At 34.0% G+C, this 23,130-nt stretch overlaps 1 protein-coding gene across 4 annotated transcripts in view; it reads right to left on the reverse strand.

Moving 5' to 3' along the window:
* Positions 1 to 23,130, reverse strand: part of PHF14 (PHD finger protein 14) — a 179,719-nt gene that overhangs the window by 19,494 nt on the left and 137,095 nt on the right. The window contains exon 18 of one of the 4 annotated variants that reach the window (XM_045185201.2): positions 21,897 to 22,869. The exons of the other annotated variants lie outside the window; for them this stretch is intronic. Within the exon in view, the coding sequence (XP_045041136.1) occupies positions 22,858 to 22,869 (12 nt within the window). The 3' untranslated portion in view covers positions 21,897 to 22,857. Of the gene's footprint in view, positions 1 to 21,896; positions 22,870 to 23,130 lie in introns of those variants that run through there. 4 annotated transcript variants of the gene reach the window in all.

Below are 23,130 nucleotides of genomic sequence, written 5' to 3' on the forward strand. Positions count from 1 at the left end.
GACTTTGTTTAAATGTCATTCAGCTTGCTCCAGATTGTAAGAGAGGGGTCTTCCATTTTTCCTTCTTTACAAATTTCACTTAGTTCTCATGAGAGTTCAAAGAACTGATGCCAATTAATAAAACCTGTCCATCCTGCTTTTCCTTTCTCTTAGGAGGTATGCAACTCCAAACAAATGCCACTTGCTTTAGCAGTCAGGATATCTACAGTTCAGGTAATATTTAGATTCAAATTACAGTCCATGAGTATTGATGATTTTAGGGTAGAATTACACGAAGGGACAACTTTCCCCATTGCTTCTTTATATCTTTAGAGATGGCTTTCAGAGTATCTTTATAGTGGAGAAGACTGTCAGCCACCACCATTACCAAGTGATGAAGGTCAACATCACCAGTGATACATATTAACATTAACCTTTTGGTGTGATGCACTGAAACCATGGTATCCTTCCCAATAATGTGCAACCTCAATCTACTCATGAGAAAACAACAGAGAAAAACTACAAAATAATTGAACAGTAGTCTGCAAAAGTGTAAAAGTCGTGAAAGACAAGGCAAAGTTTGGACTATCACAGATTGGAAAAGAACTAAGGGGATATAATGACTAAATGCAATGTGGGATCCTAGGCAATAAAAAGAACATTAGTGGGAAAACTGGCAAAATCTGACTATGGTCCATGCCACTGTTAATAGTATTGTCTTGACGTTACTTTCCTGGTTTCAGTAATTTGCTTTGCTTTCAGGAGATGGGAACACTGCAGGAAGCTGGATGAAGGCCAAATGAGAATTATTTTTAATTACTTTTGCAACTTTTCTGTAAGTCTAAAATTATTTCAAACTAAAAAGATTAATAAATAAAAATGGCTACTTGGTGAAAGTTTTCTAAATTCAAAGTAAATACAAAATATGCTAAAAGATTCTATGTAGAAAAAAACATAAACCACTGGTAGACTCTACACTGAAAATATACAGCTAAAATAAAATTTTTGCATTCCATTATTCTACTTAAAATTCCTTCCATCTTTCCTTCCTTCTTTTCTTTCTCTGAACTAGCTCGTTTTCACTAATCTTCTGTATTTTTTTGAGACTCTGTTTTGTTTATTTCTACTCACTTTAGGCTTTGTTGTTCTTTTTCTAGTTCATTTCAGTGTAAAGTTAGATTGTGTGTTTGATATTCTTCTTGTTTTTGCGATAGGCCTGTAATGCTATGAATTTTCCCAGTTAGGACCATTTCCACTGGGTCCCACACAGATTTGGGGTTGTTGTGTCCTCATTTTCATTTGTTTCAAGGTCTCTTTTAGATTTCTTCCTTGATCTCATTGTTAACCCATTCATTATTTAGCAACATGTTATTTAGCTTCCATGTCTTTGTTTTTCGGCTTTTTTTCCTCTTGTGATTGATTTCTAGTTTTATACCATTATGGTCAGCAAATATGCTTGATATAATTTCAGTCTTCTTAAATTTATTGAGGTCTATCCTAGATAATGTTCCTTGTGCACTTAGAAAGAATGTATATTCTGCTGCTTTGGGATGAAATGCTCTAGTGATATCAGTTAAATCCATCTGATCTAGTGTGTCATTTAAGGCTGCTGTTTCCTTTTCACTTTCTGTCTAAAATTCCTTTCTTGAGTACTTTAAATGTTCATAATGGTTATGTTATTTTTATTTCCTTGCTATGCTTTCATGTATTTTCTTATTTTTCTACTCTGGGCGTGGATTACTTTCACAGTCAGAAAACATAAGCTTTCTTTTAATAAATCCCTTCATAATCTGGCCATTTGAACTATTTTCAATAGAAATAAGCCTAATGGGGGTCTATGTTTACAAAGAGAATGACGTCACCTGCTTTTACTTTACTGAATTAGCTGTTCACAGCAGACAAAGCCACATGGTGATACAACAGCGAAATGAGGGGAGAAGGTACAAATAAACACTAAAAGTATTTCTATTTTCTCATGATATTTTCTTTAGACTTTAAATATGCCATTGACTAATTAGAGTTATTGTAACTGGATTCAAATGAATAAAATCATCCATATACTTTAACAATGGCCCTTTTTTAATGTTTACAAATATATATTAACATACATATGAGAGAGAGCTAGCATGTGCTTTTTGGCAAAAAATACATTGACACACTTAACCTGTTCTGTTAGTTACAGAACGAGCATAGAAAAGCGATATATACTATATTGTTCCAGTCTGTGATCAAAAACTTTCTTTGCTTCATATAAAACATATATCAGATATAACTGTCAACAGTGTTTAAGATTGTGCTTTTAACAGAGAAAATATGCTTGTGCTACAGAGTGAGCAAAAATTTATCTTAATAACCGGAAAAATACTGATGATAATGAAAATGTTTTAGGCAAAATGAGCACGCTCCGTGCTCCAGACTAAAATTAATTAGAGTTTTTAACGTTTTATAATTCCGCCATAATTCTTTCACTAGTACATTTACTTCATAGCGATAAATACTTGGATCATTAAGTAAAGTGCAAAATGTGTGTGATGTGCTACATTTAACAACCTTTGGCCCTTTTTTCTGTACTTCTGCATTTGGTTTTCCAATGCATTGAATAAGCAATTGAAGAACACAATTAAATTTCCTGACTTTGCATATTTGAGATTCTTATTTCATTTAATACAAAAGGCAATTAATCTACTATTTTACAACTGAATTCCAACTTTAGTGGGCCATGATAGATACTGAAATGAACTTACAGGAAATGCTTAATTAAATTTACTGTAAAAAAGCATATGAGGTTTTTTTTTTTATGACACAAGTTGCATGTTTAATTAGAAAGACTCGAACTATATTGTAAAATTAAACTAGGGAGGTTCTTAGTAAACCTAGCTCAAACACATATGTCATTAAACAGAATGGAGCTATTTTATAAATTTCCATCTTTTTTCTCTACATAGTGATTAAAACAAAAGACAGCTAATCAAAGAAATCTCCCCTTATTGAATATCACAAAAATCATATCCTTTATTTTAATAGCAAGTAAGATAGATAAGAGTAATAAGAAATATCTAATTTCATGTGTGAGAATACATGAATAATGTGTTTTATCTGTTGAGTAATCACGTCTCTCTCCAATCTGTGATTCTGGAGCAGATCTAGTGCTTTTTGAAATCTTTAGTTCCTCCTGTCACTTTTTATTTCTTTGTGGTGGCTTTTGGTAGCAGGGAAAAGGGGCATTTAAAAATAAGACTTGGGATTTCCCAAGAACGCTTTGGGATCAGGAGGGAATCTCTCTGACCTGGGAAGAAAGACCATAAAAATTTGCCCAGCCACCTAGGGAGAGCACATTTATAGCAAAGGAAAAGATTAGTGAGTAGAAGGTGAGGGTCCGGCAAACTACATGGGATAAAAGAGAGGAAATAATGATGGATGGTGTGTTAGACTATTAATGAGCATAAACCCAAATCTATAAGCTTATAACCTTCCCATAAACATGAAAAAGCACAACTTTCATAATGTGAATTTTTAGGTGTTTAAGATACGTTTAAAATATGTTGCTGACTTCATGGGACTAAGAATACCATCATTCTCTTTTCTTCTGATAGATAGATAAGTTCTTGTATGATGACTACGTTTAATAACCCCTGAGGAGCTTATGGTCTTAAAGACAAACAAACAAACAAAAACACCTCTCCTTCTCTAGCAGACTTCTAACACGTGGGGAATAAACATAGAAGTATATACTAGAGCTGTACATTAGAGGCCCCACATTGGTAACTTTCCTTCAGTTATAACATTTTTGGTTTAAAAGACATTACTTGCTTTTGAAATATTTAGGTTGGTAAGTTGGTGTGTAGTTAGCAATAATTACAGGAAAAAAATCCTCAAATCCCATAACTGGCCAACATAAATATATTGTCAAATGAGGATACCATGTGTCCAATATATATTAATTAAAGTGTATGTTCTACGAAGATATATAACATTTAAAGAGGTTCTTTAGAAAATATTTTTACATACATCATTTACTATTCACTAAATATTAATTTCAAAAATCCAAAATGTGCTAATATTGAAAGAGATTACATATAAACCTCTACTTTCCTGACAGGTACACATATGTTGTTTTTGCCACAATACACATATACAGGTTTAAATCCCCAAGAGTTTAAAAAACTCTACCAAATTAAAGGTAAAATAATGTCAAAAATATTTGAGATATGCAAGATCACCAAATTATAGATAGTTCTATCACTAAGAGATCTCCAGGTTGAATAAGAAGAATCAGTTATTAGCTCATTAAAATTTTCATAGATGCATGCATTGTTTATTATGACTAGAAATTATTCACCAATAACTTAGTTCATTATACAAGCTGAAAAGTACTTATTTTTAGCATATTTTATTTATTCATTAATATAAGCAATAACCATGGTACTTGAACTGGTAGCTTTCCCAGTAATGCATACTTTAATCTAATTGTGAAAAGTAAAAGGCAAATCTTAAATTAAGAGGTGGTCTATAAAATAAATGCCAAGTACTTTTCAAAAGTGTCGAAACCATGAAAGGCAAGGAAGAGGAAGTGACTGTCACGAATTGGAGGGGACATAATGACAAAGTGAATAGAGGATCCTGAGCTAGAAGAAGGACACAGTCGGCAAAACCAGTAAAACACAAATGAATTCTGTAGTTTACTTAATAATGTTATGCTAAGGTTTACCACCAATAATTGTTCTATGCTTCCATAAGATGTTAAATAAGAAGCTGCATACTCTGTACGCAATTTTTGCAACTCTCAAAATCTAAATTTATCTCAACACAAAGTAAGAACAGACAAGCAAACAATCTTTGTTAGATGATTTAGGACTATGTATACTTTGGTTTCAAATACTATAAAGGTTCTCATCAAAATAGTATGCTGAAGCAATCAGTTATGGATAACGAGGTTTTAGAATTTCTCTGGTATGAACAGCACACTGCAGACTGCACAGTATGAATAAGTGTGTACTGCCTGTTAGTAAAACCACACAGTTATTCAGCAACACGGAGTGGTGTCTTCCATAGGAAATTCCTTGTCATATTTTTGGGACTCACTCATGCAGTTTAAGAACCACTAGGACAATATTCAACTGGTAACATAATAAGATATAAGAAGACCTGTTTGTATTATTTCATACTATCGTTTCTGTTGGGGTAGTAGCTGTCCTTATTAATACTGACATTTTATTTGAGTACCTTTAGTCAGGGATTCCAAAATGTCTATTATCTGGAAGAAAAGATTTACTTCTGCTTAACAAAAGAAATTTCTCCATAGCAGCATCATTTAATTTAAGACTAAATTGTGTACAAATATCAAAACAAAATGAAACTGTTAGTAAATCAAAAGCTAAAAAAATGTTTGACTTTTTTTTTGAAACACAATGACAGACTTGATTGTAATCTCATTTTCGAAGGGTCTGGAATACAGTTGTCCTTTGCCTCATATGAAAACATTAATCTTTTGAAGATGGTCTTAACTCTTTAAGTAAATTCTATTCCTAGAATCCTTCCTTTCTTCCTCCCACAAAAGTTTACTGAACAACGGTGGTGTGTCAGACAGTGGGCAAGGTGACAGAAATAATAAAGATGAATAAGAGGTTCTGTTGCCTAGAGGAGCCCGCATTCCAGTGACGTAGACAGCTGTGCATAAAACCGCACTGCAGGGGAGAAAGTGTGTAATAAAGTTCATCAGGCATGTAAATGCGAAGGGAAGAAAACCGAACCATGACAATTCATAAGGAGAATTTATTTTTGTAATGATTAATATTCCGCAGAATTGGGCTACAGCATCCCCTGTGCTCAAAGGTTAATACTGTGAATCTTTAAAAACAAATACTTCTCAAAGTAACTTACACTGCTCTTTCGTTAAGCTAACCAATATTGAGGACTATATCCTTCAGAAGTAAACTTAGGTTTGCAAAGCAAAGTTTTAAAACTTTACTCCCAAGTGAACAGATTAAGTTGCCTCAAATATCTACTTCACGTTGAATGCTATTTTTCCTAGGGTGAGCCCATTAATCTTCACAGTTTTATTGGAAATTAATTGCTCATTAGACATTTAAGTAACACATCTCCTATGGCACATTAATTTTTCATGCATGAAAAAAGGTTGACTTTCCTATAAAATACTTTTGACAGAACAATCTAAAAGTTTCAGGGAAGGCCCCTACCCTACTGAAAATGACAAATACCTTGAGACTCGAAGGATTTCAAGAAGGACAGGTAAGGTAAGGCATAGAGGGATGCGCACTCCAGGTAGAGGGAACAGGGAGAACGTTCCAAATCCACTGAAGCCCAGGGACAGAAAAGACAGGAGCGGGAAATGGCACGGAAAGGCAGGCAGTACTGGGTGTTAGCCTTTTCTGGTTCTAGTGCTACACAGTGCTCACGGACGGTCACTCCACACATACTGTGTACTTGTCCTGTTTCTCCTGTGCAGTTGTGTCCCAGAGGAAATGGGCTTTGTGGTCAGTGACTGGCAAAGCTAGATTCAAGTCCTGATTGATACACACAGTGTCCAAAGCCACGCAACTCTGGGGGCGGGGGTGTGTGTGTGGAAAATCACTTGCCCTCGCTTCACTAGAGTGTAAGTTCCACGACAGCAGATTTTCTGCCTTGCTTACCCCAGTATCCTCAGGCACTGGTAAGGCTGTCATATCATAGCCTCTCAATGAATGTTTCTGAATCTATGAATGAATTCCCTACTATATAGATGCATGGGAAACAGAAATAAACGTAGTTTTGTCTCTTTTAGCACTTATTAAATACCAAGTATTTACACGTGTCATATGTAATCATCACAAATGCCAAGCAAGATAAGTATTATCATTTCCATTTCCCATTGAGAAAACTGGAGGAGGAGCCAGGTTTCCAACTCAGCTCTGACTCCAAAGAATTCTTTCCACTATAACACATGGACAATTAGAGTTGCTCATGATCAATAAAGTTTGAAGGCTTCACAAACCTTTCCAAAGTAATTTAACTTCTGTCCAATAGATATCAACCCCATTAATTACTCAGGTGTACAAAACGTCCCAAGTCCACCCTGTAGAACTGATCCAAAAGCAGTCTTGAAATCCAGAACAGGCCGACGGCGCTGCTCCCTGAAGACTGTTTATAAACACACCAGCTGCTTTTCATTTTTCAAGCACCCTGACAACGTTCAGGATTTGTTGTGTTATATTTCCTAAATCTCACGAGGATACAGAAATCGTTGAGGACACAAAGGGGTATTGTGAAGATGTCACAAAAATCGCTTTCTGAGCAACATAAAATTCTGCCATTACCCGGGGATGACTGCTCTTCAATAAAGCTCATGTAAAGGGGATTTATGATCACGGTCCATGGCTTTCTCAATTCCTTGGCAGCTACTAACACAAAAGCTTGCTTTCCAAGAAAGAAAAAATAGACTCTATTTGTGAGAAGAAGATTCATAAGGTCCGTGAAGGACTCTTGAGGACTCGTAGGAATGTTGAGAGTTCACACTCAAGAGACTGAAAAAAATCCTAGTGTGCTGTTAAACTGTATATAAAAATACTGATATAATGCAATAGTTAACAACAAATGGAGTTGTACATTTAAGTTTATAAAAATGAGAAAATAAAAGTTAATGATTTCATAGTCACATTATGTGGCAACCATATTGGTAAGTCAAAAAATACATTAAATGTTTCAAAAGTGTTTTCATAATATAGATGCTCAACAATTACAGAGGCAATTAAAATTCTCTACTGCACTATGAGAGGGGTTTTAAGAAATTATTTTACTTATTTTTTAAATTACTGGTATGGGTTTTGTCACAGACAGAAAATACATAAATAGAACGCAACTCTTTCATTCAATTTTGTCTTAAAATAGAATATGGGGTGGGCGAACGTAGGGTTACAGTTACAAGGACATGAAACAGTTTGTTCTTGTATTAGTAATTATTGTATTTCTTATTTGTATCACAACTGTAAACCCACCTTTGCCCACCCTTGTATAAACTGAATATTCTGTATTTCACCAGTTTGAAACGCCTTGTTAATACATTCAATATCAAAACAATAATAAAACAGGAATTCAAAACAATAATAAAACAGGCCTTTGAGACTGGGACAGCATTTTGATTTTGTCCCCTCTGAAAGTAGGTAGCCTGAATCATTGTTAGGGCTTGGCACACAAGTAGCTACCCCATAATGATTTCACGTTACATGTTTCACACATGCTACAAGTGGCTCCATAAATATGTTACAGTATTTGATCTCTGGAAATCTGCATGGGAAACTTAGTAACATTCTGTTCTTTAGGAAAACTATAGGGTTTCAACATCTATATGCCTTATTTAAACTAAGATTTCCTTAAAAATTAATTATTTTAATGATTTGTGTGTAGAGAATGAGGAGAGAGAAAACTACTAAAAAATATTGTTTCCTTTTACCTTTCCTCCATATTTTCAGCCAATAATTACCTAGTGAACACCTACTACCTATCACATGTTCAGAGCAGAAAGGAGAATACAGCTGATCCCTGCTCTCGGGAATTTTGTACATTTGAAATGTGAAGATGTATTGAATTTTTTTTTAATAATTTTTTAAAAGATTTTATTTTTTAGAGAGGGAGAGAGAAAGAGAGGGAGAGAAACATCAATGTGTGGTTGCCTCTTATGTGCCCTCCCCACACTGGGGACCTGGCCAGCAACCCAGGCATGTGCCCTAGAATCGAACCTGAGACCCTTTTGCTTCACAGTCCGGTGCTCAACCACTGAGCCACACCAGCCAGGACAGGTGTCCTGAATTTGTCTCCTACATTGTTTACAGCTAGTCAGCAGACACCTCTGGGTTTCCTCAGCAAATCAGATTTTGTCATGAAATGCTGCAAACATAATCATCATAACCATAACTTAGAACAGTTATGAAGCCCTCTGGATAGTCCTTCCCCATCCATCCATCCATCCATCCATCCATCCAGTACATGGAATTGGATATTAATCACTCCCTGGTGTTTTTATACTTTAACACTTTACATGAATGACATTATATTATATATTCTTCTACAACTTGCAGTTTATTTTCAACATGACATTTTGCATGTATATTTATATTTTCTTAACAGAACCTATGTTTTGGCTCAAAGCTAGCATCGCACACTAGAAACATTACTGCTAAAGTCAAGGTGATGACAAATACACCAGCATTAATTGATCTTGTTTTGGATATCCTTGCAAATAGTACTAGACAAGAGAAAAAGACATGAAGTATAAAATTATGAAAGAGGAAGTAAAACCATCCCTATTTGTTTACACCTGGAAATGTCCAGATCAAACGAAACACTGTTACAAACTAAGATAATTCAGTGAGAGCCTTTATTGATTACATGAGGGCCATCAATGGTAGGTAACAATAAAGCAACATAGATTATTCAAAACTTTTATATTCTGTATCTACATTCTTCTAATTACCTCCCTAAATTTCAAGACTGGTTAAAGCAAGAATATTGCCCACTGTGTGTATTTCCAAGAAGAGCAAATTGTTAAATAAGCAGCTCACATTCAAGAGATAACTCAGTTGCCAAGTTACAACAAATTTCAATTGTCTTTTCCAGAGCACTTAAGAGCCGTAAGATTTTAGGGCTAGGAGGTACCTTCCTTAGAGGAGGGGTCATCTGATCCATTCTTTTAGCTCTGTGGAGAGAGGAGCCATCCTTGGAGTACCTGACTGACTTCCCCAGGGCCCCACAGCCCTCCAATAACAGAGCTGGAATCAGAATTCCTGCCTCCTAAGGTGCTGCCTGGAACTGCCAGCCATGATGAGTCAGTATTGACCATAATGAATCAATACGATTTTAAATCAAATGTTGGCAAAAACAGAGCATGTGTAAAAACAAAACAAGTTGGTGAGGTTTGTGTTTGTACGTGTATGTATGCTGTGAATTGAAGTGATCCTATTGAAAAAACAAGTTGTGTGACTTTCGTACACCAAACATCTGTAAGAGCACAATGGACAACGCATAGGCTTCGGCGCCGCACAAACCCCTCTGAATCCTGCTTTGGCAGTTACTGTTGGTGTGACTTTGAGGGGGCACGTGACCTCTCAGCCTCAGTTTCTCACCTGCAAAATGTAAAAATTAAAAAAAAAAAACCCTAAACTCAAAAGTGACGATTTGGGAAATTAAAAATAGAATTATGCACACAAATTTTACTAGTAAAATGCTTGTAACAGTAGGTGCTCAAAAAAAAAAAATGGTAGCTATTACTAAGTTTAAGACGTATTTCCAAAAAGTGTGGTCTAATGTTGAGCTCAGAAGTACATGGTTGGAGTACTGTTTTCTTCCTACAAGAATAAAAATGACCAGTTTTTAAAATCACCTTTGAAAGGGAAGAGATTTCAGACCATCAGTGAGATTCAGGAAAGTACAACAGGGTAGCTGATGGTTATTGGGAGAACTGTGTGAGGTCCCAAGGTGCCTACTTTGAAGGGGACTGAGGCATCATTGTCCTATGTACAATGTTTCTTGTATCTTCCTCAGTAAATGTCTCTATTTTTCGTATTATATGGCTGGATATCTTCCAGACAGGCCTCGTATAATTTTAAAGTTTTAAAATAAAAAATACAATATTGGGTTGGGAAAAAAATGTTTAGTTTTTTCTCATTAAGTAAAAGATACTTTCCATTTTCATCAATGACTGTATTGAATTGGATATTTTGAGTATGTTGGCTATCTGCTGCTAGTGAGCAGTGGCCAGGGTTGGTGCTAAATATCTTCCAATGCATAAGATAGCCCCACAGCAAAGAATTATTTGGCCAGAATGTTAATAGTACCAAGAAATTTCTCAAACCACTTTTGACACATTCAATTAGTCAGAGTACCTTCTCAATACACTACACAAATTGTTTTTTGCATTTCAATTGCGTTTTTACCTTTCTTGAAATAATAAAGCATAATACGCTGAAAAAAATGACCAGTTTTGCTTCCTTTTCTAACTATAATTTTAATATTTCAATGAAGATGCTAATTATTATATGAAGAAGCTAATTATTATATGAAGAAGCACTCAAACTTACACGTGGAACATAGAAATGTTTCCTACTCATTTATTAGCCTACAAACACATTAGTGTCCTCAGTGTGCCAGGTGCCGCTCCAGGAGATGAAGAAACAAGTGGTCACTGACAGTATGTCCTTGTCCTCATGGATTTTCAATTCCCACAGGGAAAGATGTACAGTACATTGTTAAGAGATAAATAATTTCATATTTTGATGTAGTAGCAAAAAAGAGGAAAGGACAGAAAGTATAGAGCACATTTTTTCTTAAACAAAGTAGTCAGGGAAGTCCCTCTACTTAAAGGGTTAATTCAGGATGAAACCTAAATGATTTGAAGGAACTGGTCACGTAGGAAGACAATCCAGGCAGAAGGAACAAGGGCAAGGGCCCTGCAGTACAAATGAGCTCAGCAGGTCCGAGCACCAGAAAGGTCAGCATACCTGGCAGGAGATGAAATGTTAGGTGGGACTATGGCAGCTATATTGGTTATTCCATTTGCAAAAATGAGAGCCCATTGGGGGTTTAAGAATTTAAGTAATAGGATTTGATTTTGAGTTTTAAGTGTATTGTGGTTGCAGTATAGAGAATAAGACAGAGGTTAAGTTAGGTTTATAAAAATAAGGAAATAAGGCAGAAGGCTACTGCCATCGTCCAGATCAGGAATGATGGCTGCTCCAAGTACTACAGCAGTAGTGGGAATGAAAAGAATTATGATATGGTCGGAGTCAGGGCTGACAGGTAGATAGAGGGAATAAACAAAAAAGGAGTAATTAACAATGATGCCTTTGTTTTGGGCACCCACAAAATGGTAGAAGTGAGTTGGGAAAGACCATGTGAAAAGTTGTGATGGGAATGAGGAAGGATCTGGAAACAATCATTTGATTTGACATTAAACTTGAGAAAATCTTTAGCTATTTGTTCAGAGCTCATATTAGAAATTTGAAGTCCCAACACAGAGATATTACGAAACTATATGCAATTATCTAGGGAACAACATACAAACAGAGAAAAAGGGGCCCCAAGAACTAAGCCATAATAATAAACTTGGGTATAGTGGGGAATTCAGTTAAGATACAGGAAAAAATTTGGGGACTACTGGGGAGCGATATAAACCAAGATAAAATGTTTTGAGAAGGAGGGAATGGCCAATATTGTCAAATGGTGTTGAGTGTTCAGGTAAGATTCAGACAGAGGCGATGACTACTGAGTCTGACAACAAAGAGATTTTAAGTGACAAGGCATTTTAATGTTAAGACGAACCATTTCAGTGGAATAGCAGAGATCAAAGCCTAGTTGAAACAGTTTAAAGGAGGAATGGGAGATGTCATTGTGCACTTCTGCCTCCCTCCTTAATTTCGGAGAGGTGGATGTAACGACTGGAAGCACGGTGGGAAGACCAAGGGAATCATAGTAAAATTACTCTGGAGAGCCAGGACTTTTTGTTGAATATTACATTTTTGTCTCTCCTATATTAATCAAACTTCTCCTGCAGCATAAAATACCCCTCCCCTTTATCCTGTTCTCTAAGACTTTCAGTCTGGATAAAAAACAGAAAACAACTCTGGCACTGATTTGCACAAAGAGTGAGTTCAGAGCCTTTATTGTGAACAGAACATTCTTCCATCTCCTTTTATGTTTGAGTCCCCTAGTTATGCTGAAAATGACCACATGGACCTCTGTATGTGAAAGAAACACAAATAGCAGACTTCTATGAATGCTATTTTTTTTAAATGTGTATATATTGCATGGGCCAAAAAGCCTGTATGTTTTTTTTGTAAAATAAGACACCTTTTTCATTTTCACCAATAACTTTATTGATTTGGATATTTTGAGTGTGGGGGCTATTTTTGTGTGGTATAACATTGATTGTTCTCAATTAATGTCTTGATTTGATAGTTATCAACTTCAACTGGTCTACCCGACTGTGGAGCATTGCCCAGTGAGAAATCTCCAGCACAGAAGTTTGCAAACCACTTTTGAAACATTTGATCAGTCATGGCACCTTCTCCACACACTGCACAAATCTTTTATTGTGTTTCAGTATCATTTTTACCTTTCTTGAAATAATAAAGCATAATATGCTGAAAATGTTGAATATTTTCTTCCATCTTTAAAATGGCTACACAAAAATTCACCAATTTTGATGTTTTTTAAATACATGCTGATATGACAGCTGTCACAAAACACTCTAACAAAATTATTTTGAATTAAGTTAAAGACTAATAAACACTACTAGAGCCATCTTTTGGAAAAAACCAACTTACTTTTTGGCCAACCCAGTATGTTGCTTGAGACACCCAATCATAAACAGTCAAATCAGAATAATCTTCCTGACTTCAATTTAATGTTCAGCTTCAACTTAATATTCTGAGAATTTTCTCTACCTGATGAATGAGGAGGTATATAATATTTTGTACTCTTATGCTTATTTTTTTAAACATTTCCAGTTGGGGATGAAGTAGAGAAATGGAGGTACTGAGTACAGATAACAATTTGGAAGTTTTCCTGTAGTATAAAAATAAAAATAGTTAAAAAGTGATGATGTGATCAATAAGTGAACCTAATCAATAAAACACACATGCAAGCAAAATATAACCAGAGACATTGAAATTAAGAACAATCTGCGAGTAACCAGAAGGGATGTGGGAGGGGATAATGGGGGAAAAAGGGAAGGGTTTTCAGGAACATGTATAAAGGACCCATGGACAAAACCAAGGGGGGTGGGATCAAGGGTGGGAGGTAGGGATAGTTGGGGTGAGGGGAGTAGTGGGGGAAAATGGAGACAACTGTACTTGAACAATAAAAAAAATACAAAAGATTAGAGTCTGTGAAAGACTATTTTTATCTGATATTCTTCTGGTATTAATTTAAAAAAATAAAGCCTTAGACCATACCAAAATTGTTTACTTTCAAAATATAATTTTGTAGTATGTAAATATAATATGTAAATATTATAGGAAATGTGTAAAGCGCTAGAAACTATGCCATAAAACATAGTGTCAGAAGCCTAGATTTTCCAATGAAACATTTTAATATAGTATAATTAATTTAATATAATTAATAATAATGAAAAACAGGTTCAACATATTCAAGAGATTATTTGCCATTGTTTTAACAAAATTTTTTTAAATATTAAGTGTTTTTATTTTCCTTAGTTTTACTTTCTAATACTAATAAACAAGTTTAGAATATGGTAATGTACAACATATAGTATAGAATAAAAATACATGAAACAGAAAAAAAATAAAAGGGTTGGTATTCTATGACATTGTTAAATTACTGTCTTAATGAAATAGGATTATGTCCTATTACATATATCTATAATACATGCTACTTTTCACATTCATTAACATACTTTACAATGGTAAAAACAAAGCACATGATCATCTGATTAGAAAAAAATAGGTCTTTAAATAGTTTGACTAAATTAAGTATATTAACATAAAATTATTACAAAATTGCTATGAAACAATGATAGGTTCTTTAGGACAATAGTAGTGTTAAAACTGGAAAAAAATAAAATGTTTCCATAAAATACAACAAATGAATAAGCAACTTTATATTATCATAAAAATAATTTGAAAATGCTAAACTTTTTTCTGCCCAAGGGAAGTAATTCCCTAATAGACATTTTGGAGGTTTGTTCATTTTCAGTCTGTTTAAGTTTATAGCAGTGATAATGTATCATAGCGGGTTTTAATATGATGTGAATTTTTCAGATACGAGGGCTATAGGCACACCAGAATATTTTTCCTTCTAGATCCTCACCAAAATAGCCAATGGAATTTTTAAAATATGACAGAAAGAGAGAGAGCGAGCAAGCAAGTGAGAACATATGCCTATAATGGCACAGGAATCCAGGGAGGACTTTTACCACATTCTAAAATTCCAAAATTATCAAGAATATTTGCTGGGACGCATCAAACCAGGTTAGTTCCGCTGCTTCTGGTTTTAACAGTGCTTTGGGTTCTCCTCCCAGAGCTCTCAGGTCATCTGTCTATATTCTCTGACAGACTACAAGCATCGTAAGGACAGGAGTTAGAGCCTGCCATGAACACCTAGTACTCCCAGCAACTGTTACTGGGCCCTACACTTATAAGATGCTCAGTAAATATTTGTTAAATGAATGCAAGAAGAAAAGTTAGAAAGAAATATACCAATATTCTAATAGTGGTAATCTCCTGGACAGAGGTTATGACTTGTATTCTTTATCCATTTTTCTACTTTTTCCAAGTGAACTATAAAGAATACGTATCATTTGCATAATGGAAACAAAGTACTTAATAGATTTAAAGCCCAGCTCTTAAACTAAACTGCCATTTAATTTCTTACTGAATATACCATAGTAAGTAGCAATATGAAAAAAGTAATAATTAAAATAAATTAAGGCTTCATGGTTATTTATAGAAAACATTCATGCTAAATGAAGTTTATCTTACTTACAAATTACTATAGCATACCATCTTCCAAAATTATTTAAAGCATATTTCAGTATATACAATATAGTTCAATAAAATTTTACTTTTCCTTGTCGGGAAAGACACTATCAAGTCAAAGTCAAGATGTGTAAATCTCCATTCCCCAAGCATATCAAATTTTTCTAACATAACTAAAACCATTTGTATTCCTAATTATTAAGTAATATAGATCAAATAGTGCATATTTTGCTTGTTCCTATTCTATACAAATATTTAACTTTAAAAAATACAAGCAATACTAAATCACAGAGCTACATATTTTTCTGTGAGCAGAAAAATCTAGATTTTTCAAACTGACAACTTTTATCAAGTAGCCATTATATCATTAATGTGGTTTCTCATTATATTTATATGGGGTAATTTTGAGAATTAAAGTAGAAAACTACGAACTATCCAGATAAGCACTACTTCGTTTCTTAATATATTTTAGGAGTTTTCTGATGATCTAGTGTGTACACTGAAAATGTGACTAAAACAAAAGCTTGCCATTATGTTTTCCCCGTCAAAAATAGCAGTCTTCTCCAAGGTAGGTTTGTGACTGATAGGTTAAATTTGTCATACTATTTGTAATAAAATACGGCTTTCATATATGGAAAATACATATATTTTCCTTCCAGAAGGGAAATGCTGATGTTATCTTGGTTATAAGCTTGCTGCTGAAATGATTTAGGTAGTTTTCTCTTTCATACAATACCGCTATAAGGCCTTTCTTTTCAAGCAATAAATTATAGCTGATACTTCAAACCCATTTTATCTCTATCTTTTAGTTCAGAAAAATGAGAAAACATAAAATATTTATTCTATATAAACAAAACAAACGCAAGATATAGATAAAAATGATCCAGCATGAGCTAATGAATAATAGTTTGATGCACCAGTATAGAAACAGAAAAGGGCATCAAGTGTTTAAGTTTGAGGATCCCTAAGGTTACTAAGAAAATTTAAAATCAGTAATTTTACATGCTTGGGATTCACGATTTTGCATCGATAATAAATTTAACATTGTTGTCTACAGCTCAAGTTAGAGAAAATGCAATAAAACTACTTGCTTCAACTGTGAGGCATCTGTGGCAGCGAAACAGCAAAAAAACTTGTCTAAGCAATTCTAATGTTAAAAATAATGAGTAAATGTATTTGTTTAAGCAAACCATTCATTTTATTTAGCCATTTCTGATATAGATATTCAAAAAGTGGCCACCTAAAGTTTTGCAGGCAAATAATTCTCACAGTCTGATAACTTGAGGAAAGTATTTGTTTTCTTTCATGAAGCAGCAATCTTACATTTTGGGAGTCTGCAGAGTAAGGCAAAGCAAGTATCAAGCAGCAACAGCAATATCACTAATAAAGTGATATAAGTACAACACTTCCAGGTGCCAGGACCAAACAACTTGAAATTCGGTTTAAAAAATCTAACACAAAAATACTAAAAGATTCACATATACCATTGATGGAAAATGAAGCTGGCAATATCAAAGAAGAAATCTGTATATAGATTAAACCTCCGTATGGGAAATATATCTCAAATTATGCTCTTGATAAAAGTCAGACTATTATATAACACAATGCAAAGAAATTTTTTAAAAAACATATCAAAATAAGGAAATATTTATCTACATATGTCAAACAATAAGCCCACTTGGATAATCACAGAAATTACACAACATTTGGGAATTTGTGGTTAAGAGAGATCTAACCACAAATATAGATAAATGAGCACTGAATACCAGGACCACACAGGGGAAAGATCAATGGACTTGGAGCCAGAAACTCAAAATCCTTATCTAGTCCCTGGTACTTATTACAGGTCTTCAATAATTTGCTCACAAATTCTTTGAAACTCAAAATTTCTTAACTACAGAGATAATACGGAGGAGAATAAGGTCTAAAGAGAAAGCTGACCAGTTGATCTATAAAGTCACTTCTACATTTAAATTTTGATTCCAACTACTCTAAATGAATAAGTATACTATTATGAATAAAACTTAAGGTGAAACTGGTATATTCCTCAAAGAAACTTGGGGAACAAACTCTCTCCCTGTGTCAATGCTTTATAATTCTAACAAACTGATTTTTTAAGAGAGACGTTACTTGTTTGGGGGTAGGTCTGAGCACATAATACCTATTTAATGACCTCTGTTATTAGCAATAGTTCAGTATCTTATTAAATTCAACAACACATGCATGAATTCAAAGATGCTTAGAAAATACAGTATTCATATAATCCCTCTGCTTAAAAATTGTGAAAAAGTACTATGCTTTAATTTCATATTAATCCAGAAAAAAGTGTCAATAATCAAATTTATATATGATACTGTTTTTGTCAAGCAAGCTTTTCGACAGTAAAGAGCTACTATAAATTTTTAGGCATTTCTTAGGTTATGAAATATCAAAGATACATTCAATAAAATAGCTTGACTTTGCCCATAAATCAGGATAAACATGAGATTAACAATATTAATAACTGTAATGATAATAATCACACTGATGTATGTTACCATTTATGAAGGATTTAATGGGCTGGAAATTTTGCTAGTCATTCTACATATGCTATTCTCGGATCTGCAGAACATGCCTATATAGAATTACCTTTATTACTGAGGAAATGGAAACTCAGGAGAGGCACAGCTACTAAGCGGAGGAGTAGACAGGCAAATCCAGGTTTGTCTGACTACAAACCTCATGCTACTAAGGTACATTTCACTTAATTTCAATTTTGTAGAAATTGGCATATATTACCTCACAGGTAATAAATATAAGAGAAACAGTACTGGCTTCTTGACATTTATGTGACAAGACTGACCGTATATCAAAGATGTTTCCCAGGAATTAAACGTTTCTCAATGTCAGTAACTAGCTGGGAACAAAGTCAGATAATGCCAAAATTTGCAACCCGCTGCCAGCCTGCTGGCGTGAAGCCCTTCACTTTAACATGAAGTATAGAAATTTCAATGTTATTCCCTGAGCCTCTTTCCAATCCTATCATTTGAACATCTTTGCTTGAACTTCTAGTTTCTTTAAATATTTCTGGATATGGTATTTTTGCAGTTTGTATTAATATCGTATGGTGAGAAAAAAAGGACTTATAAATAGTGCACCATTGCTGAACAATAGAAGATCACATCACAAAAGCTTGAAAAAACTCTACACAAAATTAGGATTATAAGCAAGTTATTACTTCCTGCTAGATTATCTGTATTTGCTTCTGGGTCTGTATCCATATGCCTGGACACCAAGCAAAACGATATAGACCTATATGTCAGTCAGGATGTATTCTAACAGCAAGCATGCTCTGCTCTAGACAAAAATGTGAGTTTGGTGAGTTGTGAACAACATTTGTCTTAAAGGTGTAATTTACGAAAGTCATCAAATAGGGTGCATCACAAATAGGAAGGACGAGAAGGTTGCTGCACAGAGCTATGTACGGAGCCCTGTATGGGAATGTGTACAGAGTGGTACGCATTGATAGGACGTGTGCAGGGTGGTATGCAGGAATGTGCATGAACGGCGGTTTCCAGTCGGAGGTCTTTGAAAGTTCCTGCTCCACATAAATGGTCTGATAGGCCAGGCCATCCCCACCACCCTGACGGGAATCCAGAAGGCAATGTCATTTTTTTATGGACTGGCTGATCAAAAAGTACATCAGTACATTAAGTCATATCCTATGGAGTATTTGATTTAACTCTCAGCAATTCTAGAAATATTTACTATACTTTTTGTACATCTACTATACCTTTAAAAGGGACCAAAGTTACTTGTCATATACTTCTTTTTTTTTTGTAATTTACTTTTTATTTCTTTCAAGACAAAGCTAAAGGTTTGGCATACGCCAGATGCTATTTCTTAACTTTTTAAATTATCCATGTTTTAGGGTTCGTGTAAAATAGATACATTATTCATTTAAATACAACTTTTTAAAATCCTTTAAATATGATTTCAAACCAAAGGCTGGTGATTTCTATTTGCCTTTAATTTCCTTTCAATATGAAGTTCATCAGAGTGTGTCAATTAGTTAACTTAATTAGGCTGATTCGATTAAGCCCTTTTCTAGGTCAATATGTAAAGTTACTCAAATTGGGAGCAGAGTTTGTAAAATTAATGTTCCTGTGTAATGCAAATGACACTGAATCATGTATTAAATGCTCTCCAAATATCAGAAGAAACAAGTACACACTGAAATAAATAGTGGCTCTAAAGGTTTAATATTGATAAATGTCTAATTTTTAATTAAACACAAATTATTTAAATATTTTCTCAATGTATTTCTTGTTAATAAAACTATAGATTTATAAATAAATTCTGTTCTAGGGACAAATTTTGCTTTAAATTACTCAAAACTAACTGCTTTCTACTGTCAATTCCAGTAGGACTGAAAGAACATATCTAAAAAACTTTCTGCTATAAAACAGAATTTGGCTTATATATATAAACATTATGAATATGAAAAACAACACATACTTTTGACAGACATTCCTACTCCCTGAATTTCTGTAATAAGAATATTTCCAAGGCCTTTGCTTTTATTAGACTTTTACTCACACAAGAAAAAATGTAAAATATTTGTCTAAAAAACAAAACCCTCACCAAGCTGTTAAAACAAGTAATATATAACAACCACATATTTGTGTTTGGCTAGATTACTTGGGTTCCAGAATCACTTGTTACATGAGCTCCAAATTCACTTTAAAAAGAGTAAAATGTTTAAAAAATTAATTTTTATATTATATGATTCTAGTCAATGAGTTTAAATTTTACCAACAGTGAACTCAAAGAAAATGACACTTGAAATTAAAAATTGAAGTCTTCAGGCTGTAAAAATAAGTTCTCCATGCCCAGCAATCCCAAGCTGATCTAGAACTTGGTGGATATTTGTAGATTGCTAGCATTTATGGATTATTATCTCAAATGAAATTGATTATAATGACTGATTCTGGTAACAAGTGAATCTGCTTTTACTTCTTAAGTTAATAGTATGCCCACTGGCTTTGCTTAAAATAAATTTTTAATGCTTACTATCTAATATGATGAGAAAAAGCAGGATAAAAGTCATTTATGCCAGTGTTTTTCAACTGTTTTTTTAACATCCCCCAGAGTCTTTTTAGAACTTTCTTCCTAAATTCCCCATGAAATTTTAACTCCACATATGTACTGCATATCTGTTTATGTGCTTATGTAAAGTTGTACTTTATATATAAAGAGTAAAAATAAAGCAGAACTTTTATTTGATACAAGATTATGAATGACTAAATATAATTTTGATCAAAAATGAAAGCTATTAATATGTAACAACTTTATAACATTTCCTGAGTAATCTTTATTTATCTTAATTATAACATATCAAGTTACATATGCAAATTATAACTCACATCAACATATAACAATATAAAATCAAGTCCTAACAAGTCAAACTATTTTATTTCCAGCAAAAATAACTGAACGATTAACTAAATCTTTAAAATCATTCATAGAGAACCCTAACTTTTGCTTGATAAAAGAAAATACCTAGCTGCTAAATAATCATATATTGTCAACATTTTCATTTCAGTACCTGACACAATAACGAGTTAAATAATTTTTGTAATATTAAATTATAAACTACACTGTTAAAATTCTCAAGCCCTAGTTATACCTAAAAGCACTGGCGATCAGGCATACACGACACCCACGAGATGGCAACGGCAGCCAACAGGCACGTGCACGGCACCGCATGGAGAGTAACTTCAAGATCAGGCAATTGGTTGAAAGTTATCTGATCATAACCACCTGTTTGTCATTGTTTTGTAGCACTGATCATGTGTACATTTAACATACTTCCCAACTCAATGTCGGTGCTACTTGTGTGCTACCCAGGAAAACCAGAGAGACGTTAAATACTAACAAGAAGATGTTATCAGAAAAGGTTAAGCTGTGGAAGGTCACAAACCAATTAATTTTGGTTTCTGCTCCTGCAAGAACCAATTTTTGCCCCGCTGGGGTGACCATGCTCCCATTGAGAGTGCATGGTATGTGTTGTATGACAGTAGATCTTAAAAAAAATACACATAGGAAAAAAGGAACAAAATGTTAGCAGTGGCTAGTCCTGAAAAATTTTTATTTTCATCTTTATGTATTACTTTATAATAAGCATTACTATTTATAATGTTCAAAAAAGTAATTAAAATAAGTATGACCATGTTTACCATAGACATAATTAGATTAACCAGTCTTTTCATCGGAATACCTAACTAGATATCTAGACAAGTTTCACTGACTAAATTACAGAATTTCTCAGTCTCTAACTTATGTTTCTATATTTATATTTATGTTTATGTATTTATGTTTACTGTTCTTTTAGCTTAGACAACCAAAACGTTTACGATGTACTAAGTGTGATAAGCCTGGTGCAGACTGGCAAATGCACTTCTAAAAGTTTCAACACTTTCTAGGGTCCTGTAATAATAGAATATGGCAAAAAAAATGCCCATCCTGCACTGTCATTTTTTTAAGGGAAAAATAACCGTGCAAAGATTTAAACATGAAGAAAAATGTAATCCATGTTTTGCTTGTAAATGCTGACAAGAAATTTCTGAAGATCTGCCTTCTTCCACAGTACAGAATACTTTACTATGGCAGTTGCGTTATTGGTGAGTCAAGAGTGAATAAATATGCTAGAATAAAGAGATGAAAAAAGCCAACAAGGCAAAAAGCCATATACTAATAAAATACTAATTTTCAAGCCCAAATAAAAATGAAGAACTGTTAAGTTCTTTCAGCTTGCATCCTGAAAAAGGTTATTTGTAATTAAAATGCTGACAGAACTAGCTAGCAGCAGCATCGCCCCTATGTCAACAACAGGACTGGCACAGTGGAAGTCCCAATAGCTGCTAACTGTACCCGGCCTCACACTGACCTTAATATGTGACGAGAAATGAAGTTTAAAAATAGAAGAAATGCGAACAGAGCTGATTTTAGAAAGAAGGCCAAGAAGCTAGGATTGAAATAAGATGTTGGGAAACTTAAACTATTGTCAACAATATTACTTATGTGCACCCAAAGCTTATGACTAATTATTTTTCTACCATTCCCCACCACCTGTTTTTAAATGCCACTTGACTTTAATAAGCAGGTCTGAATGTATCATAGGTTAATTCTTTACCAGTTTTCATATATCATCCTTTACCATGGTCAGCCAGGCGAAAATTATACAAGCTATAAATTAGCTTTAAACAAGCTCTGAATCAGGTTAGAACTGGTTTTCAAATTAAAGAGCCTTCAGTATATTACAGGGTGCTGTCATTTTATTACCTCAATCAATTTTGTGTGGCCTGAGGTGGAAGGAAATGAATGCTGTCCTCATTTGCAATGGGTTTATCTCTTACAGCAGGCTCTGGAAACACAACCACAGCAATGAATTGAAAGCTAAAGTACATTTAACATTACCAGTGCAGGAAACTGTTACTGCTTAACAAAGGTGCGAGTTTCAATGGGGAAAAAATCCACATTTCTTTACTGTGAAAAATATACAAAAAATTAACACTTGATTAAGCTTAAATTTTATAGTTTAAAAAATTACAAAGCTGACATTCTATTAAAATAATTTTAATGGTTCTCAAATAAAGAAAAAAACACAATAGATGTGCTATTCTCA

The sequence above is a fragment of the Desmodus rotundus genome, chromosome 6 (genome assembly GCF_022682495.2).
Source record: "Desmodus rotundus isolate HL8 chromosome 6, HLdesRot8A.1, whole genome shotgun sequence".
Classification (NCBI taxonomy): Eukaryota; Metazoa; Chordata; class Mammalia; order Chiroptera; family Phyllostomidae; genus Desmodus; species Desmodus rotundus.